This window comes from Trichomycterus rosablanca, chromosome 10 (assembly GCF_030014385.1).
Source record: "Trichomycterus rosablanca isolate fTriRos1 chromosome 10, fTriRos1.hap1, whole genome shotgun sequence".
In the NCBI taxonomy this organism is placed as follows: Eukaryota; Metazoa; Chordata; class Actinopteri; order Siluriformes; family Trichomycteridae; genus Trichomycterus; species Trichomycterus rosablanca.
In genome coordinates, this window is record NC_085997.1 from 12,833,341 (window position 1) to 12,855,510 (window position 22,170).

General features: G+C 37.8%; 1 protein-coding gene across 1 annotated transcript; it reads left to right on the forward strand.

Annotated features, from left to right (window-relative positions):
- The first annotated feature begins 429 nt into the window (after window positions 1-429).
- mfsd8 (major facilitator superfamily domain containing 8) lies at window positions 430-21,428 on the forward strand. Its single transcript, XM_063003606.1, has 12 exons — window positions 430-557; window positions 6,368-6,441; window positions 7,749-7,792; window positions 9,580-9,820; window positions 9,924-10,037; window positions 12,584-12,728; window positions 13,951-14,009; window positions 14,306-14,414; window positions 16,281-16,415; window positions 18,340-18,443; window positions 18,594-18,820; window positions 19,230-21,428. Exons 1-12 carry the CDS (start codon window positions 502-504, stop codon window positions 19,428-19,430), a joined length of 1,509 nt encoding a protein of 502 aa, XP_062859676.1. The 5' UTR covers window positions 430-501; the 3' UTR covers window positions 19,431-21,428.
- Window positions 21,429-22,170: the final 742 nt, after the last annotated feature.

Below are 22,170 nucleotides of genomic sequence, written 5' to 3' on the forward strand. Positions count from 1 at the left end.
TGAAGAACAGGGTGAAAGCAGGTTAAAAAAGTATGTAGACAAATAGATGGACTACAGTCAGTAATTGTAGAACTACAAAGTGCTTCTATATGATAAGTGGAGCTGATAAAATTAAGGTGGAGGTGGTTTTAATGTTATGGCTGATCAGTGTATATTTTAGGTGTATATTCAAACAGACTTTAATTTTGAAAAATAAAAGTCTGCGGCGCTGCTGTTAGTGTTTTCTCATGAGGAAGTTTCTCTGGATCATTAAATAGTTGAACTTTAGGCTGGGTTGTGTAATTCTCTAACACAAACACACATACAGAGTTTATTTCAGCTTTTTAACGCTGTTGTGTGTTTATTTAACGGTGTGATTTTGTATTGCTCCAGCAAATATGAAATCCGAAACGGATACATTCATACACAGTGCTTATCTCAGCATTTGTAAACAAGGGAGGCATTTGGAATAAATGTAATTTGAATCCCTATAAATTAATAAGTAAAGGTTTTTTATCAGAAATGTCTCTGCTCGATTCAGAAGAAACTTCTCCACTCCTTAAAGGAGATGCTGAAAGGTAACCACATAGCTCACTGTATTCCGCACAGTTTTATCGAATTCTATATTAAAGGTAAACAAGATGATTTGATGTACGCATCCGATTGGGATTTCTATCTAACATGTCGGGAATTTGGTTTTGCTTTCATGTTAACATGTACTTTCTACATTTCAGTCCCAATTCATTATGTATGCTTTCCTAAATTGCGTTTTAACATGCAGCCACTGGGCGATTATGTACACTCCCTACACACATTGGTCAAACTGTTTCTCAGTCATTCTCCTCAGCTCCACCCAGACAGGGATCAGCGCCAAGAGAATGAATGAAACTCCTGAATTCAGTGATTTAAGTGCTGTCCTAATACTTTTGTCCATATATTGTACATTTACTGTTCAATTACTAATATTTCCCAAAAAACAAACATTGAATTTTATCCAGAACTGCAGAAAGTGTCAGTTGACTCGCAGGTCAACTGAACTAGGAACATTGAGAGGACTAAAGGTGTCTAGTGTAATAGTGGATTTTTATTGCAACTGGTTTATATTTGTATGTTGCTGCAGACATCCCAAGTTGCAAAAACTCATTTCAGGGAGGTATCCCCGGACCTCGACCCCGACCCCCCAAGCCCCAAAAAAAAAAGCTAAAAAACCTCGCGCACACACCAAAGGATATGGGTGATAACAGAACTTTTAGGAGCTGCTAACTGAGCTACTAAGCTAACTGTTCGCGACAAAAACACATTAATGTATACTACATAGTGCACTAGATAGTGTGAAAGATAATAGATTTATGTTCCCTACATAGTGCATTAGATTGTATATTAGAAAAGAATTTATGTTCCTTACTTAGTGCACTAGATAATAGACTTATGTTTCTTACATAATGCTTTAGGTATAATACATAATGCTTTTGTATATCAGATAACAGATTTATGTTCCCTACATAGTGCACTAGATAGTATTTTAGATATAAATTTATGTTCCCTACACAGTGCACTAGATAGTGAATTAGACAATTGGTTTATGTTCCCTACACAGTGCACTAGATTGTATATCAGATCACGGATTTATGTTCCCTACGTAGTGCACTAGATTGTATATCAGATCACGGATTTATGTTCCCTACATAGTGCACTAGATAGTGTATTAGATAACGCGTTCATGTTCACTACATAGTTCACTAGCTAGTGAATTACATAATTAATTATGTTCCCTACATAGTGCACTAAATTGTATATCAGATAACGGATTTATGTTCTCTACATAGTGCACTAGATTGTATATTAGAAAAGAATATACAGGGGTTGGACAAAATAACTGAAACACCTGATTTTAGACCACAATAATTTATTAGTATGGTGTAGGGCCTCCTTTTGCGGCCAATACAGCGTCAATTCGTCTTGGAAATGACATATACAAGTCCTGCACAGTGGTCAGAGGGATTTTAAGCCATTCTTCTTGCAGGATAGTGGCCAGGTCACGACGTGATGCTGGTGGAGGAAAACGTTTCCTGACTCGCTTCTCCAAAACACCCCAAAGTGGCTCAATAATATTTAGATCTGGTGACTGTGCAGGCCATGGGAGATGTTCAACTTCACTTTCATGTTCATCAAACCAATCTTTCACCAGTCTTGCTGTGTGTATTGGTGCATTGTCATCCTGATACACGGCACCGCCATTGGATGCACATGGTCCTCCAGAATGGTTCGGTAGTCCTTGGCAGTGACGCACCCATCTAGCACAAGTATTGGGCCAAGGGAATGCCATGATATGGCAGCCCAAACCATCACTGATCCACCCCCATGCTTCACTCTGGGCATGCAACAGTCTGGGTGGGACGCTTCTTTGGGGCTTCTCCACACCGTAACTCTCCCGGATGTGGGGAAAACAGTAAAGGTGGACTCATCAGAGAACAATACATGTTTCACATTGTCCACAGCCCAAGATTTGCGCTCCTTGCACCATTGAAACCGACGATTGGCATTGGCACGAGTGACCAAAGGTTTGGCTATAGCAGCCCGGCCGTGTATATTGACCCTGTGGAGCTCCCGACGGACAGTTCTGGTGGAAACAGGAGAGTTGAGGTGCACATTTAATTCTGCCGTGATTTGGGCAGCCGTGGTTTCATGTTTTTTGGATACAATCCGGGTTAGCACCCGAACATCCCTTTCAGACAGCTTCCTCTTGCGTCCACAGTTAATCCTGTTGGATGTGGTTTGTCCTTCTTGGTGGTATGCTGACATTACCCTGGATACCGTGGCTCTTGATACATCACAAAGACTTGCTGTCTTGGTCACAGATGCGCCAGCAAGACGTGCACCAACAATTTGTCCTCTTTTGAACTCTGGTATGTCACCCATAATGTTGTGTGCATTGCAATATTTTGAGCAAAACTGTGCTCTTACCCTGCTAATTGAACCTTCACACTCTGCTCTTACTGGTGCAATGTGCAATTAATGAAGATTGGCCACCAGACTGGTCCAATTTAGCCATGAAACCTCCCACACTAAAATGACAGGTGTTTCAGTTATTTTGTCCAACCCCTGTATGTTCCTTACTTAGTGCACTAGATAGTATTTTAGATATGAATTTATGTTCAGGCTATGTTAGAGGGGCCAATTACTTTCTGCCTAAATGTGCATTGTGGGCATTAAGAGGAAACAGTCGATATTCAATAGAATTCAACATTTTATTCATGTAGTTTTCAGTCTACATTTTCTTGAGTTTGATGTAAATAGATTAACAAAGAATCACCATTTAAGGCATTTGCTCTGCTTAAATGTCATTTATTCAGTCCTTTTCTTTTTCATATTCAATTTGAGTTACATATACTGTATTCCTAGGGGGGCTGTAGGGGGGACCGCCACTGAACCCCCTAGAACCGCCACTGGTAAAAAGTGATAAAAGTCAAAATGTTATTACTATTTAATTTGTAAAATATATTTAAAAATGTTTAATTGAAAGCAATATTTTTTGTATATTTTATTGGTTTGTCTGTAACATCTATAAAGGTGACTTTTAATGGTTCTTCTCTGTATCTTTAGTTGCAGAAAAACGTACAGTGCAGTAAAGCAAAGACGAGAATAGTGTAACTATTGCATTTAGACAGATAGCTTAATTAAAAAAAAAAAACAGTATACGTTCCCTAAAATACAAATAAATGTCCTGTTTCTACTGTGCTGGCCCTTTAGTCAAGTCAAGAGAGGCTTTATTGTCATTTCAGCTATATACGAGTACATATTGAAACAAAACAACATTCCTCCAGGACCAAGGTGCAACATAAAACGAAAAGAGCAAGACAGTACAGTACACAGTGCAGTGTACAATAAATACAAAAAAGACCTAAAATAAACACAAAAGACATTCATAATCTAAAGAGTAATTAAGGAAGACAAGACTAGAGACAAGTGTTGGTCAGTACATGGTACTGAGTAAATAATGGGTGAGGTAGAAAAAACATATTCCAATGTGCATATTCTAATGTTTCAAGTTTGATTCTGGCATATAACGTTTCAGTTTAGAATTACAATAGTTTTATAATGTCCAGATGTGCAGGTATTGTACAGAATAAGTTGTGTGTAAGTCAAGTCAAGTCAGACTCATTTATAGCACTTTTTCAATGAACATTGTCTCAAATCAACTTTACAGAATCCGGGACCAACAGACCAAAACCCCTATTGAGCAAGCCGAGGGCGACAGTGGCAAGGAAAAACTCCCTTAGAAAATTACAGGAAGAAACCTTGAGAGGAACCAGACTCAGCAGGGACCCATCCTTATTGGGTGGTCTGGAGGATACTTTAAATAAATAGGATTCAAACAAATCATACAAAAACTAAATTAAATTGAACTGAAAGTTGTAACTCTGCAGGTTCCCGTCCCATCTAGTAGGAGCACGCCAGGTTCCCGTCCCATCTAGTAGGAGCACTCCATGTTCCCATCCCATCTAGTAGGAGCATGCCAGGTTCTCGTCCCATCTAGTAGGAGCACGCAAGGTTCCCGTCCCATCTTTGTAGGAGCACGCTAGGTCCCTTCGCATCTAGTAGGAGCAGCGTTGTTGGCCCTACTAGATGTGTCTACTTACAGTGCCTACTTAATGCATCAAGGAAAATTTTCCCTATTTCTTTTAACTAATAACAGATAAGCTTATATCATCCATTCAAAGTATAAAATACAGCACTTCAGTCATGCTTCATTGATTTAAAACAGTGTAACATAGTGGACATGTCAGTACTGTAGAATAGTAAGATAAACATAAACACCATGAGCAGAACAAGTTCAGCTTTCTGCATGCAGACTTTATACAGTAGTCTGTAGCAAACAGTTGATTATAATAAATAATAATGTTACACACAAATCCACATATTAGCATGCATTCAGACTCCAAACTGATACAAAAGAGCTTCCCTTTTTATTTTAATGTTTATTAGTTCTGTTTATGATTTACATAACGTAAGTACCTTAAAAAGTTTTTCTGTTTAGTTTAGATTGCCAGCGTTTTCTTAAACAGAGTTTGTGCACCTAGCTGGCGCTGCACACTGCAGGTGTAAGGATTAGTCTCAACACAATAGTCTGAACTCTCACTAACTCTTCTGTCAGTTTAGATCAAGCATCAGCTGTTGTAGATTCAAATCAAACAATGACTTATTTGTTGGTTATCACATAACCGGTCATCATCCCTAAAACAGACCAAGAGAACAGTAATCTATTCAGATTCTTTAGAAGTAGAAGAAGATATACTTTATTTGTCATATATACATATACAGATGTACAGTACAATGAAATTCTTTCTTCACATATCCCAGCTTGTTTGGAAGCTGGGGTCAGAGCGCAGGGTTAGCCATCCTACGGCACCCCTGGAGCAGAAAGGGTTAAGGGTCTTGCTCAAGGACCCAACAGTGGCTGCATAGCAGAGCCTGGATTTGAACCGCCAATCTTCCAGTTGATTGCCCAAAGCTCTACCCACTGGGCTACCACTGCCCTTTATTAGTATTAACTAGTATATTAAGATATATTTTATAAGATACTCCTAAGCCCAAATATGTTGGTATTATTAAAATAGATATCTGAGTATGTAGAAGTGAAAAAATGAGGTAGTACATCTTGTGGTAAAACAAGCTCTAGAAAAAACACACATTGGAATAAAAATTGTATTTAGTAAATTATTAGAGTGGCAGTAAAACTGAACTGGCAAGCTTGATTGGAAGCTGTGGTTGATTTTTTGGCACTGTTTTTTTCAAGGAGGGTTGAGGGCATGGCTCATAGGCCTAACAGTGGCTGCTTGGCAAGACTGAAGCCTCAGCATTCTGATTAATAGCCCAGAGCCCTAACCACTGAGCCATCAATGCCCCTTAAGACAATTACAGAAAGGAAAACAAGATATGGTAATGGAAGGGAAGACGACATTTTTACATGGCTGCATAATGTACAAACAGGATGAAACGGTTCACTACACAACATTGAAAAACAGGAGTAAACAGTGTAATCAGCCAGGAATGGTAAAACATGTACTATTATATTGTTAAAAGCAGATATCAGTATGTTACAGTGATCAAACCTGAGATTAAGCAATTTAACAATGCCATGTCATTTACAAGATGTACCAAAGTGTGTTTTTTTTTTAAATGTATAGAATTAAACGGGTCCTTCTGTTCTTTACTCTATTTTATCTGTCTCAGTCAATATTAATCACTCCATAATACCCAGTCCAGTTGGTAGCCGCCAGGCTCTGTGCTTCTTACATGCTCTTTTCTTAGTTTAATAATACACTTGCTTTAATAACATTTTGGTCAGTGAAAGCTACAAATGATTTATTGTGATGTCTGTTTATAGCTTGCAGGAAGCTGAGAAAAGTCGGTGGAGGTCCATTAGGATCATGTACTTTACCATGTTCCTGAGCAGTGTGGGTAAGAAAGACAGCTACTGCTTCTTAAACCCCAAATACCAAAACAGAATGCTTTGAAGTGTTCAATCATAAAATCTCTTCTGGTACATCCCCTAATGTGCTCTGCTTGATTTAGGTCTGCTGACTGGGGAGCCCACTGAAGTACACAGAGCTCATTGTCATGTAACCAATTTAAGGTGACTTGTGCTTGTGCATTATCATGTTGGAGCTAGCACTAGTAATGAACAGTTTATGATCTTGCTGTTCTGTATTGCTGTCAAGTTCACTACATGATGCAGTTTTTTATTTAATAAAGCATAAAGATGACATTAAAATAAAACTCCGGGGCGACCCGGTGGCTAAGTGGGTAGCACTGTTGCCCCACAGCAAGAAGGTCCTGGGTTTGATCCCCAGACGGGTTTTTTCTGTGTGGAGTTTGCATGTTCTCCCCGTGTCTGCGTGGGTTTACTCTGGGTGCTCCGGTTTCCTCCCACAGTCCAAAGACATGCAAGTGAGGGTAATTGGAGGTACAAAATTGTCCATGACTGTGTTTGATGTAACCTTGTGTGAATTGATGAATCTTGTGTAATGAGTAACTACCGTTCTTGTCATGAATGTAACCAAAGTGTAAAACATGACGTTAAAATCCTAATAAACAAACATAAACAAAATAAAACTCTGTGATGTCCACAATTTATGGGACAGATGAATGCAGCCAAATACAGGAACATTTTAAAAGAAAACCTTCTTTAGAGTGTGTACGAACTCAAAATGGGGCAATAGTTCGCCTTTCAACACAGCAGTGACCTGATGCATACAGCCAAAACTGCTCTGGAGTGGCCTCAGAGCAAGCTAACATTGGGTTTTACTTCTCTCAGACGAGAACAGAAATCTTATGGTACAGTGGGCACAGGTTTGCAGAAACTTTACTGAAGATTGAAAAAATATCAGATTATAGGTTCAGAATTTAGAGTAAACACAATGAATCCATGAACCTGACCTGTCTTGTTTCAACAGATCAGGATAATGGCGACAGTGGCAAAGAAGTGTAGACAGTGTTTTTATCCTTCACTTTGGGCCTGTCAATACTATTTAAGCATCATTTGAATGCAGTGGCTTATTAGTTTTGTTGTTGACTATTATCATTTCAATATGATAATATGATAATGCTGAATATGATAATGCACTATGGCTCCAAGTTCTCTCAAACTGGTTTTATAAACATGAGAAGTTTTAGTGTTCTGTACCTGATGAAGTTATCATAACAAGAACCAAAATTGACCTTGTTGTCACAGGGCTGTGTTTCAAAGACTGTTATCTTCCTTCCAGGTTTTACGATTGTCATCACATCGATATGGCCTTATCTGCAAAAGGTAAAAATATTTTTAAATGAGATTTAAATGTGTTGAGGTAATTTAGTTTTGGGTTAAAAGCATATTCATACAGTTTATTTTTACAAAAAAAAGTAAAAATAGAATAAGTTAAATTAGTCAGACACTTCTTTTCACACTAGATGGTTTTTTACAGACATCAATAACTTTAACCTACTTTAACAAAGTATTAGTTTAAGGGTGGGCATATTTATGCGATCATATTATTGTAGGTTTTTTTTTATTTCACTCTAAAACGTTTCAGTTTGTTTTTCAATGAAATTGTACTGATTATAGCTTACGTTAAAGTTAAAATAAATCTGAAATGATTTGTCTTGGTTTTATTTATTTTTTATCACAAAAAAGTGGAATTTTAACAAGGGCGTGTGGATTTTTTATATGCCCTGTAGAGTGGCCCATTAAATTTAAAACACATCTGTGAGCTTTATGTCAACAAGTACTTGTAATGTACACCGAGCAGCCATAACATTAAAACCACCTCCTTGTTTCTGCACACACTGTCCATTTTATCAGCTCCACTTACCATAGAGGAGCACTTTGTACTTCAACAACTACTGACTGTAGTCTATCTGTTTCTCTGCATGCTTTCTTAGCCCCCTTTTATGCTGTTCTTTCCCAGGACCACTACAGAGTAGGTGATATTTAGGTGGTGGATAATTCTCAGCACTGCAGTGACACTGACATGGTGGTGGCGTGTTAGTGTGTGTTGTGCTGGTATTAGTGGACATGGTACTTAAAAACTCCAGCAGGGCTGCTGTGTCTGATCCACTCATACTAGCACAACACACACCAACACACAACCACCATGTCAGTGTCACTGCAGTGCTGAGAATCATCCAGCACCTAAATAATACCTGCTCTGTGGTGGTCCTGTGGGGTTCCTGATCATTGAAGAACAGAGTGAAAGCAGGCTAAAAAGATATGTAGAGAAACAGATGGACTACAGTCAGTAATTGTAGAACTACAAAGTTCTATATGGTAAGTGGAGCTGATAACATGGACAGTGAGTGTAGAAACAAGGAGGTGGTTTTAATGTTATGGCTGATCAGTGTATACATGGCAGTAATGCAGAACAGTAAGATGCATATAAACACAATGAGCACAGTCAGTAGCAAGCAGTTTATTACTACCGCTAACTAAACATGCTAATCAGATAACAAAGAAGCTGTTGGCTTATTAAAATCTTACAGACAACATTAGGGTTGTTATTATAAGAGGATAAGCAGTTGTTTTCCCTTACTGGGACATGATGCAAAATGTCCAAATTATTTTGTAAAGAAATAACATTATACATAGAGCCACACATGCAGAATTTAATATTTTGTAAAGAAATAACATTATACATAGAGCCACACATGCAGAATTTAACATGCAGACTAATACTGGTGCAAAACAACTTCACAGTTTGTAATTTGGTTCGGTCGTTCATGATTTAAATGATATCAACAGAAATTTTTGTTTGGATTAAAACAGCAGCACTTTTCTCTGAATAACTGAACAGTTAACTTGCCCATGTGCAGTGAGAAGGAGTTACAAATCAGTGGTCTTAATTCTGTACCACTTAGAAATTTGGAGTTTCACTTTCCCCTCATAATGAAGAATAAGCTGTTGGATATTATTTAAATGACCTTTTACATTACCTTTATTAACAACAGCCTTAACTGAACATTGACTTAAATGTTGGTTATTGGTTAAGCAGTTAATCAGTTAATTCTTAACATCCCTCATTGCTAACAATAATTTGTACCTGTTTTGTTTTGGCATTTTAGATTGATGACAGCGCAGATGCCAGCTTCTTGGGTTGGGTAGTGGCTGCATATAGCTTGGGACAAATGGTGGCATCACCTCTGTTTGGGTTTTGGTCCAATCACAGGCCTCGACGGGAGCCACTGGCCTGTTCTATAGCAATCAATGTTGTGGCCAACATCTACTATGCTTATGTGTACCTTCCTGCCTCTCATAACAAGTACCACATGCTCCTGGCTAGAGTGTTTGTTGGATTTGGAGCAGGTAAAGACTTAAAAAACTAGTATCAGGGGTCTAACTGACATACTGTGCTTATACTGTTGCTTAAAGACAGCTGTTGTTGTGTGTTCTTATTAATATCTTGTAGGTAATGTAGCTGTAGTGAGATCTTACGTAGCAGGTGCCACCTCGCTGAATGAGAGAACTGGTGCTATGGCTAACATGAGTGCCTGCCAAGCTCTGGGATTCATTCTTGGACCAGGTATTATCATTTTCTACCAGTGCTGTAACAGAAAGCAATTTGCCTTTAATGACATTGGGTACACTGACAGACGGTACATGTTCTCTGGATTTAATAGACTCAGTGCATTTTCAGTGCGTTAGCTAAAAGATAACACCACAAAACAAAACAATTAACCAGTCACAGAAAACCTAAACTTAGTATAAGAAGCACAAAACCTGGACTGCTAAGCAAGTATATAATTAAAATGAACAGATAAGTCAATGAGTTTATGTTTTAAAAACACTGGATACCTTAAAATATGTGCAGATATCTGTTGTTAAGTAGACATCTGCTGAATGGCGAATCCAAAATGGTCTGGGCAGCAATTTTGGCAGAAGTCAATCCACCCAATAAGCATTCTGTATGGTTAAAATAATCAATAAATATCAGGCAATTTCACTAGGTGCACTTTTCTAGGTGCACTCTTTTACATTGATGTTTTCTCATTTTAGCATGACAGTGCACCTATACCTACCACAAAAGGTATATAAATATATATATACAGTATATATATATATATATATATATATATATATATATATATATATATATATATATATATAGACAAAAAATAAAAGATAAAGATATAGCTCTCAGGTTAGATCAGTAGAAAGTCTACACAGAGAAAAGTTTAGCATTAAAACTCCATTAACATTATTAATGTTAGATTTACCAAGTGTTGGGCAACTAGTGATGGACAAAAGCCATCAGGTTGTTGTACCCAGTCATTAATGTTCAAAAAAATGTTAAATTCTACTCTTTTATATGAGTTTATTCTTTTAAGTATTGTTTTTATCAACATAAAATACAACCCCAAATCAGAAAAAGTTGGGACAGTATGGAAAATGCAAATAAAATAAAATGCAGTGTTTCTTACTTTTACTTTGACTTTTATTTTATTGCAGACAATTTCAACCTGAGATATGTTTTATCTGCTCAACTTCATTTTATTTATTAATAAACATCCATTCCTGCATTTCAGACCTGCAACACATTCCAAAAAAGTAATGAAGAGAAAAAACTAAATAAGGGTGTGATAAACAGATGATGTCAACAGGTGATTGTAATCATGGTTTGGTACAAAAGCAGCATCCAGGAAAGGCTGAGTCTTTGATGAGCAAAGATGATCAGAGGATCTCCAGTTTGTCAACAAATGTGTGAGAAAATGATTGAAATGTTTAAAAACAATGAACCTCAAATAAAGATTGGAAGGGATTTGCATATTTCTCCCTCTACAGTGCATAATATCATTAAACCATTCAAGGAATCGGGAGGAATTTCAGTACATAAAGGCCAAGGGTGCAAGCTTGATCTTCAATCCCTCACACGGCACTGCATCAAGAACCGCCACTCAACAATAGCTGATATAACCACATGGGTGAGGGATTACTTTGGCAAACCTTTGTCAAGCTCTACAATACAGAGTTACATGCACAAATGCCACTTCAAACTTTACTGTGCAAAAAAGAAGCCTTATGTTAACCATGTCCAGAAGCGACGTCGACTTCTCTGGGCTCAGAGGCATCTAGGATGGACCATCACACAGTGGAAACGTGTATTGTGGTCAGATGAATCAGCATTTCAGCTCTTTTTTGGAAAAAAATGGACGCCGTGTGCTCCGGACCAAAGACGAAAAGGACCATCCAGACTGTTATCAGCAACAAGTCCAAAAGCCAGAGTCTGTCATGGTATGGGGCTGTGTCAGTGCCCTTGGCAAAGGTCATTTACATTTCTGTGATGGCAGCATTAATGCAGAAAAGTACATTGAGATCTTAGAGCAACATATGCTGCCTTCAAGACGTCATCTTTTCCAGGGATGTCCATGCATTTTCAACAAGACAATGCAATACATGCTGCACACATTACAAAGACATGGCTGCGGAAGAAGAGGGTACGGGTACTGGACTGGCCTGCCTGCAGTCCTGACCTGTCCCCAATAGAGAATGTGTGGAGAATTTTGACCCTGTACTGTTGCACATCTTAAGACGTGTTTGCAGGAAGAATGGGACAAAATAAAAGGTGAAACAGTAAATCACTTGGTATCCTTGGTGAGGGAAAGGAATGGCGACATTACAAAGTGGTAAATGCTTTACTGTCCCAACTGTTTTTTGGAATGTGTTGCAGACCTGAAATGCAGGAATGGATGTTTATTAATAAATGAAATGAAGTTGAGCAGATAAAACATGAAATTTCTCAGGTTCATCCTGTCTGCAATCAAATAAAAGTCAAAGTAAATGTAAGAAACTGTGTCTTTTTATTATTTGCATTTTCCATGCTGTCCCAACTTTTTCTGATTTGGGGTTGTACCTGCATCAAATGAGCAAATATTTAGTCGTATCTGTAACATTGTTTGTCAGGTTCTATGATTGAACTTTTTAACAATTTCACAGCAGCTTTTCAGCACCTTGAACATAATAAGCATAGTACTTGTGGGCTTTGCATGATGAGTTTTAACAGTACTGTAAGCTTATCTTGATATAAAGAGAACATTATGTAGCTTTAATATGTGTGGTGAATATTTTCAGTTCTTCAGGCAGGCCTGTCGTTTATTGGTGAAAAAGGCTTCAGTGTGGACTTCATATATTTGAAGTTTAACATGTACACTGCACCAGCGCTGCTCGCTGCCTGCTTCAGCATCATCAATATCCTGCTGGTTATCATATTCCTCAGGTAATGCTTTGATTCACTGGAAATGGGCTTTTTGTAACTTTGATGTATTTTATATTTCACTCTAAAAGGTAAAACATCAAGTAAAATCACATAACCACCTCAATTCTGCAAGCTTTGTTTGAACAGCCAGAACAGAGGACATGCTATTATTCAATTAATCCAAGTCATATTTGTTTTCCTAATAAGTGTAATAAAATAAACACACTTGTTTTTTTCACTATTTCTTAAATAATCTCATTTAATTAGGAATTTAAATAGTCTAAACAAAAAAGCATAAATTAGCTAGCAGTCTATTTCATTAAATAAACAGCAACTCAGTCTCACTCGACTTGATCCTCCACCCAGGACTAGAGGAAGACAAGCATCAAGGCTCTTCTCTGTTCTGGCACCCAAGTGGTGGAACGAACTTCCTCTGTCTGTCCGAACATCTGAGTCTCTTGCTGTCTTTAAAAAACGATTAAAAACCCACCTCTTAAGCACTTAAGCTGACTTGTACTTACTTACTAACACTTTTTTCCATTTATTAAAAAAAAAACAACAACTTGGTTCTAACAGGGTTTTCAGCAGATTTGTGTTCTTGGACTGTTGTTTACTTAAACTAGAGTAATGAAATGTTTACTATAGAAGCACTTCTGTAAGTCGCTCTGGATAAGAGGGTCTGCTAAATGCCGAAAATGTAAATGTAAATCACAAGAAAGGACCTTGATTTTGCTGTGATTCATCACAAATACAGTTCTGTTAGGTTCATTTCTAACATCAGCTTTGAAAAGATCCCACACTTGGCACTTTGTTAGCTGCCTCATGTCTGACATTCCTGTTGACAGCAGTAAAGCGGGCGGCACGGTGGCTTAGTGGGTAGCACTGTTGCCTCACAGCAAGAAGGTCCTGGGTTCGATCCCCAGGTAGGGTGGTCTGGGTCCTTTCTGTGTGGAGTTTGCATGTTCTCCTTGTGTCTGCTTGGGTTTCCTCTGGGAGCTCCGATTTCCCCCCACAGTCCAAAGACATGCAGATGAGGTGAATTTGAGATACTAAATTGTCCATGACTGTGTTTGACTTTAAACTTGTGAGCTGATGAATCTTGTGTAATGAGTAACTACTGTTTCTGTCATGAATGTAACCAAAGTGTGTAAAACATGACGTTAAAATCCTAATAAATATCTAAAAACAGTGAAGCTAAATGTGCTTGTTTAACGTTTCTTCGTGTTTTGTTCTGTTTGAGCAGGGAGGTCAGTGTAGATGACCATGGAAATCGGATCAGAGCTATAAACTATGTCTCAGAAGGTATTGTATACACTCAATTCATGGGTCCAACTTCATGTTTGTCTAGATGACTTTTTCTTTTTTTCGAACAAAAATTCACCAGAGTAGACGACTTAATGATGACCAGATGTAAACGACTAGAATTAGAGTTTTATTTCTCAAAGTCATATCTTATTGACAGATTATTTACCATTACTAGGTACCAACTTCAGAACAATATCTGTACATAGCTGACAGATTGACACAGTTTACTAGACAATATAACCTGATTTTACCTGTTTCTGTTTTTAAAAAAAAAGGGTTTTTTTATGTCACAGAGCGAGAAGATGTGCCACCTGAAGTAGAGGGAAATATTGACCAAATTGCTGTGCTGACATCCAACATCCTGTTCTTCGTCATACTCTTTATATTTGCTGTGTTTGAAACGTGAGTTCTTCTCTTAAAATCTTTTAATTTTGTCTTCCACTGCTGAGAGATACCAGATTGCATCCAAGGAGAGCATGTCACTGTACACTCCTCTTACAACACGTGTACAGCCCTCCTCTTCTCGCCCATGCACACTGCACAGGCGGCTCTTCCACCAATCAGGGTCCTTATACAGTGTATGAAGACCCATCCACCCACCCACACATAGTCCGGTCCCCACCCTGCAGATACAGTGGCCAATTAGTATCTGTTGCAGGCACTGCCAATTATGCCTGCTACATGGCGCCCAGCCGACCGGTGGCAACACCGAGTTTCGAACCGAGGAGTTCAGAAACTGGTGAAACTGGTGAAGCTGGTGTGCTAGTGGAATATCCCGCTGTACCACCAACTCTTATATTGTATGCAAAACCTGTAAATCAACTTGCGTTTACTATTTGCTTACTTTACATTTGGAAGAAATTATTAATTTGATAAAATTCTAGGTCACCTTATATCCTCTGCAAAAAATTTTTTGGTCAATTGTGGCTTTTGCTGGAAAGAATTTCTTAAGCTTATCTGCTATAATGAGTTTGGCCAAATATAAGCAACATAAACATTGCAAGCATTGCATTGAATTGTAAAAAGCAATGTTCCTGAATAGTTTTTAAATGATCTGTGTGGATGTTATAAAAAAATATCTATTAGAATATTAGTATTAGGGTGCTCGGGTGGCGCTGCTGTGTAAAACGCCAGCCCACCATTGCAAAATCTCTCGAATTTGAATGTGAGCTTTGCCATCAGCCGGCCAGGTGCCTGCACAGACATGATTGGCTCTGTCTGTGGGAAGCCAGGCCAAAGAGATCCTTTATTGCTGTTGCAATTGCAGCTTCTGCTGAGTGGTCAGTGGCACCTGCACAGGAAATAATGGATAATAGCAATCAGTGAGATTATTCGTGATTAAAGAACCAAATTAATCGCTATTAATGGACTGTAAAAATAACTAAGCAAAATTTGGAGTTATGCACATTTTTATTGCAAGAACATGTTTACCAATAAAAAAATAATTAATTTATGATAAAATTATTAAATCTAAATTGTTTTTAGAAAGCTAGCCAATGCATATATAGAGTTGTTAACAGCTACCCATTTTTCAGCCAGTAATTTAAAATGACAAGTCTGTTCACATTATCTGGCATGATAACGTCATGTCGACCCACATCGTTAACAATGTTAAAGCGTCTACAGTCCATTGTGATCCATTTAACACCAGTGTTTGTAATGTTCCAGCGACATGTATAGTTCATGGACTTTACATCCAAATTCCTCTAAAATAAAGTTGCCTGAGCTTATTTTGCCTGTAACACATATTCGTGCGCTCAGACGCCTGACGAGACAAAGGCGTGCTTTGACCGAAGATGATATTGAAGCGTCAATTAATAACTGTCATTTTGTCTAGTGATGATTTCTCACCAATAAAATAGACCAATAAAAATCATTTGATAAAAATTTTTATTCTCGATTAATTTTTTTAATCGTGATTAAAATTTTAACACGTTAATTAACGCGATTTATGACAGCCCTAGTTTAAATAGACTAAATTATAATTCAAGCAAGTAACTTCATTTAGCAGAATAAATAAACAGGGACCCACCAACAGCTTCCAGCAACAGAGCACCTCGATTTGGAAAGTAGAAGAAACTGGGTGCAAAATTGGCCAATCACTCAGACTTTAGTAAACAGAATAGAATATGTTGAATATGAGATGCACTTTAAATACTGTCACCTTGTTCCTTCTTTTTTTCTTCTGAATCCAGCCTAACAGTCTTAGTTCATTTAGCCCAAAGCTCTCAGTATTGTTACCCTACATTAAATTTTTTTGTTTTGCAGTATATCCACCCCATTGTCGATGGACATGTTTGCATGGACTAGAAAGGAAGCTGTTCTGTACAATGGGATTATATTAGCAGCCATTGGTTTAGAGTCCATCATAGTTTTCCTGGTGGTCAAAGTGATGTCTGAGAGGTATGTGCAAGCACTCATTTTTGTTTTAAATAACTTTTTATTGGTAATATTGGAAACAACCTTCTCATTACACTTTTTTAACCATATTCTAATGGAATAACAATCGTAGATTGTACCCATGCGCCAAACCTTTACCAGCACCTGCATTCATTTATACATTCATATATGCTTACTTATTTACATCTCTGCATGTACGATAACATTCATACTTTCTCAGACATTCTCATTTCTTTAGAGCTTAATCTATTTACCCTTTATATCACCATTCTGTCCTACTGACTGACTTTGAGGTTCAATAAACAAGAAAAACAGAAGTGGAGAAATTGGGCACCCCATTTATCATTTCACAATAAGTGTTCTTCAGAGGTCCCTGTTTATTTTAATTATAATTTAATTATTTAATATTGTTATTATAAATTGTTTGTATCACTTTAGAAGGTGTTGTGGAGTTTTTTTTTTGCTTAGAAAAGTTAATCTGACATCATTATAATATAATATTCCCAGCATTATTGCTTATATAGTTTTTTCCAGTAATGTGTCTCATCATGTGTTCTTCTTATGTTGTCCTGAGTTTGTCTACAGATTACAAATCCAGACTACAAATCCAAATCCTAATAAGGTAGAGCAGGACCTGGATGTGAACAATTTGTAATCCAAATTTGAAAAACTGATTGACCTATAGGTACCACAGTGTAGTGGATCCATACTTGCTTTTGGTTTGAGTGTAATTATTGCTTCCCTCCTGGAATGGGTTTATTTCCCCTTTCCAGGACCCAGTCTAGGCCTGGTAACAGTGTGGGTACTAATTGCAATCTGAGCTATTTTCCTGGTTTTAATCGATTAATGGCTTTATTTAGTTCCTCCATTGTAGTTTATTTGACTAATTATTCTGATTATTCTAAACACCTGTGACTCCTAGCGCTCATTTTCAACATTCAGTCACTGTTCTAGAGTAAAGAGATTTAACCGAGCAGATGAGAGCTTGTGTTGTCATTGGGAAAAATATACATCTCGGGCTGCATGAGCAAGTAGTCTGGGCACCAACCAGCAACTACGTCCTAAAAAATGGGTTCAGTTATTGCTTCCAGAAAACTTTTGAGATATCTGTAAGGACATTAAGGACGTTGTTGTACCAAGTCCAGTTGAGGTCTGGACCCGCTATGCCCCTGATTATGACGAAGCACTTATGAAAGATGAATAAATGAAATACACAGATCAGGCATAACATTAAAACCACCTCCTTGTTTCTACACTTACTGTCCATTTTATCAGCTCCACTTACCATATAGAAGCACTTTTTAGTTCTACAATTACTGACTGTAGTCCATCTGTGTCTCTGCATGCTTTGTTAGCCCCCTGTCATGCTGTTCTTCAATGGTCAGGACTCTCACAGGACCACCACAGAGTAGGTATTATTTGGGTGGTGGATCATTCTCAGCACTGCAGTGACACTGACATGGTGGTTGTGTGTTAGTGTGTGTTGTGCTGGTATGAGTGGATCAGACACAGAAATGCTGATGGAGCTGATAAAACGGACAGTGTGTGTAGAAACAAGGAGGTGGTTTTAATCTTATGGCTGATCGGTGTATGTAAGTGCATTTCAGCTCATTTTCAACTCATCCTTAAATATAAAAGAATGATCAATTATTTACTTGCAATAGGTTCTGAGGATAAGGTTGAAAGGGCATCAATAACTTGGAGCAGCCAGTCAAACCTCTGTGTGTTTTTTTGGAAGGTGGTACCTGAGGAAACTCATATATGGGACACTAAAACTACCTGCCATGTCACAGTTCCACAAAACCACAATGATAAATCTTACTCGTAATCAGTGCACACCTTATTATTATGATCAGAGGTTATAGCTTTTTATTGGCTCTATAATCAGGACCATGCAGTTAGAAAACTAACTTCTCTTGGTTGTCAGGTTTGGTGATCGTCCAGTACTTATGGGTGGCTTAGCCATCATATTTATTGGCTTCTTCATACTGTTACCTTGGGGAAACCAGTATCCAAACATTCAGTGGACAGGTGAGGAATTCTACAAGTCATTATGCCAAACCTAAATTAAAGTGAAGTTTTTCTTGTTGTTATTCCATTACAACAGTAATCAGTTTAGTATTTCATACAGGTTCACATCTGTAACAAATACTTATGACTTATTTACTTTTGGCTCAACAGACCTTCAGAATAATTCTATGCCAGCTATACATTTGGAACCTACTGCTTCCCCTAATGGGACTTTGGAGCCCACTGGATGCCCATCTGATCAGCTTTGGTGCCAGTATATTCCCGCTATCCACCTGGCACAATACTTAACATCTGACATTCTCATAGGAGTGGGATATCCTGCATGTAACGTCATGTCCTACACACTGTACTCAAAGATCCTGGGACCCAAGCCACAGGTGGGATAAACATAATGCATGTTTAATGTTCAGGTAACTGTGATAGTTGAAATATTACATTTTAATACAACTGTTAGCATAGCTTTATTTAGAATTCTTGAATACTTAAATAATGTGCAGTCCAACCATATTCACAAATTTTAAATGAGGCTATCGTAGTGCATAGCATCGTAGCATTTCAGTTATTTCCTAAACAGCTGACAAACTGTGAAACATGAGAAAATAAACGAACAATACCAAACATTCATGTCTATGGAACCGTTGTTACATGAATGATGACAGTGCAGCTATTGTCACATTCCTGTCTTTACATGAATAGCTTTTCTTTCTGTCTAACTCAAGCACTGAAATTAAATTGACAAACAACTGTGTGTGTATATGTTTGTGTGTGTGTGTGTGTGTGTTACAGGGTGTCTATATGGGTTGGCTGACGGCTTCGGGCAGTGGAGCTCGAACCCTTGGTCCGGTGTTTGTTTCTCAGGTCTATACCATATTAGGACCTCGGTGGGCCTTCGGTCTCATTTGCAGCATTGTACTAGCAGCCATTGTACTTCTGACTGCCATGTATAAAAGACTCGTTGCTTTCTCTGTGCGGTATGAAAGGTTATAGAAGTGACAGCTCTATACACAAAAACCCACTAATCTGTTATTCCTGCTTTATAAGGGAACATTCAGTTCTAAAATTAGAGAGCTAGTGCAGACTGGAACCACAATTGAGTGTCAGTCATCAAAAGTCCAGGGGTCTCTTACAAATAATGGACCTTATTAGCAGGAGCGGTCTCGGTGTCTCAATGAACGTCTATCCACAGCGCATTACAAACCGGAAGTCTTATTCACAAAACCTTTGTGGTATTTATTTAAAAATTCAGACAGATGTGTCTCACTTGAAAGCAGTGTTGTAACAATGTGCAATTAATTACATGTAATACATGTTTCATCTCTTTCCTGGTACACCACATTGCTTTCAACCCCCCACCGGTATCGATCTAGAAGACTAATCTGGCCAAAAGTATGTTTTATATAATCTTTTTTATACAAAGGTATTATAGGAGAGTACCTTAAACTGAAATGAGGAAACTTTATTGCTTGTGATGTCATGATGAGGGTTTTATATTATATTATATAAAGCTCCATGGAATTGTCTTTATTGAGAGATATTTATGTGTATTTATTCTTTCGCTATATTTTAGCTAACACTGGTGGATGGATGGATGGAAGTAAATGTTTGCAGTTATACTTTGGAGTTTAAGTGGCAATGGTTTAAACTAACTTGAATCTAAGTGTACAGTCTGTTTTGCTGATTTAACACATTCATACAGGGAATGAACCTAAATGTGGCATTTCTTGCCAATTTTTAATTTGCTTAAATTTAACATGGAAAACATGAAAATGGAAAAAATGAAAGAATAATACTAATATTCATAATAAGAGTTTGCAAAGTTCCTTAAGTCAGGGTTTTTTTTTACACTTAAGGGTTGTGCACCAGAAAATGGGTCACAGAGAAAAAATAATAATAAATAATATTTATTATAAATTTTAACAGCACCGAAACACAAAACTAACTTGTACGCGGTCGGGCGGCACGGTGGGTAGCAGTCGCCTCACAGCAAGGTCTTGTGTTCAATCCCCAGGTGGGCCGGTCCAGGTCCTTTCTGTGTGGTGTTTGCATGTTCTCCCCGTGTCTGCGTGGGTTTACTCCGGGTGCTCCGGTTTCCTCCCACAGTCCAAAGACATGCAAGTGAGGTGAATTGGAGGCACTAAATTGTCCATGACTGTGTTCGATATAACCTTGTAAACTGATGAATCTTGTTTAATGAGTAACTACCGTTCCTGTCATGAATGTAACCAAAAGTGTAAAACATGACGTTAAAATCCTAATAAACAAACAAACAAACATGTACGCGGTCGCCCTCTTGTGGAGGCTTAAAAAAACGTTTAAAAAAAAAACCCTGCCTTAAGTTATACAAATATCATGTATGCAGAGCTCAGCTGTTCAGGTCCACCTCTAAAACCACTGGAGCTTAACCTCCTGAAGTACTACAGATTTTTCTCTTTACATTCAGGTCCAGATTGTAAAATATTGAGTGTCTGTGTAACTTTAAGATGTTTTATAGATGGATTGAGATGCACTGCAAGCTTTTTGGTTACAGGAAAGAGCTTTAAAACAAACATGTGATTATTTTGTACAGTCTGGTCATCCAAAGTGAGTCCCAGACTATCTGTGAAAATACATTAATAATGTATTACCAAAGACTTTTCATAAGCTATGGAATTGAACAGAACACTGAAACAAATTTAAAAAAAAAGTTACCCTGGGGAAACCTGAAATTTTCTTTAAAAATGTTGTCATTGTGGTCTTCAACTGTGTCCTTTTCTGTCACTGATTACTGGAATCTCACTTTTGTCCAAAAAAACAACAATGAGATACGATTAGATTGACAGAAAAGAAGATAATGCACAAATAGCTTATTTTCATTGGAAGTGTTTAAATTTCTCAGTCACAAAACACACAGCTGCAGAAATGATGACAATCCTACCATGTGTGTTAATTTTTAACTTCAACTGTAATTAAAAAGTAATTTTATTAAAATGTGGTAATTTAACAGCATTTTTGTTTGTATTGTTTTGTGTAGCTTTGGTCACATTGTAAAGTTATTTACACCCTTAAACCAGACCAGAAATGTCCATGCATTGTGTACATTGCTCACAATTTCACTGCAATTTTACAATTTCAATTTCAACATACACTGATCAGCCATAACATTAAAACCAACTCCTGGTTTTTACACTCACTGTCCATTTTATCAGCTCCACCTACAATATAGAAGCACTTTGTAGTTCTACAATTACTGACTGTAGTCCATCTATTACTCTACATACCTTTTTAGCCTGCTTTCACTCTGTTCTTCAATGGTCCACCACAGAGTAGGTATTATTTAGGTGGTGGATCATTCTCAGCACTGCAGTGACAATGACGTCGTGGTGGTGTGTTAGTGTGTGTTAGTGTGTTAGCAGCGCTGCTGGAGTTTTTAAATACCGTGTCCACTCACTGTCCACTCTATTATACACTCCTACCTAGTTGGTCCACCTTGTAGATGTGAAGTCAGAGACGATCGCTCATCTATTGCTGCTGTTTGAGTTGATCATCTTCTAGACCTTCATCAGTGGTCACAGGACGCTGCCCATGGGGTGCTGTTAGCTGAATATATTTTTTGGTTGGTGGACTATTCTCAGTCCAGCAGTGACAGTGAGGTGTTTAAAAACTCCATCAGCGCTGCTGTGTCTGATCTACTTATACCAGCACAACACAGTAATTGTCAGTCAGTAATTGTAGAACTACAAAGTGCTTC

What these genes read in the sequence shown, in the direction of transcription:
- mfsd8 (XM_063003606.1), top strand. Translation starts at nt 502, where the DNA reads ATGTCTCTGCTCGATTCAGAAGAAACTTCTCCACTCCTTAAAGGAGAT. An exon ending in CTTAAAGGAGATGCTGAAAG is followed by an intron (nt 558 to 6,367) that starts GTAACCACATAG and finishes GTCTGTTTATAG; the next exon opens with CTTGCAGGAAGCTGAGAAAA. An exon ending in TATGGCCTTATCTGCAAAAG is followed by an intron (nt 7,793 to 9,579) that starts GTAAAAATATTT and finishes TTGGCATTTTAG; the next exon opens with ATTGATGACAGCGCAGATGC.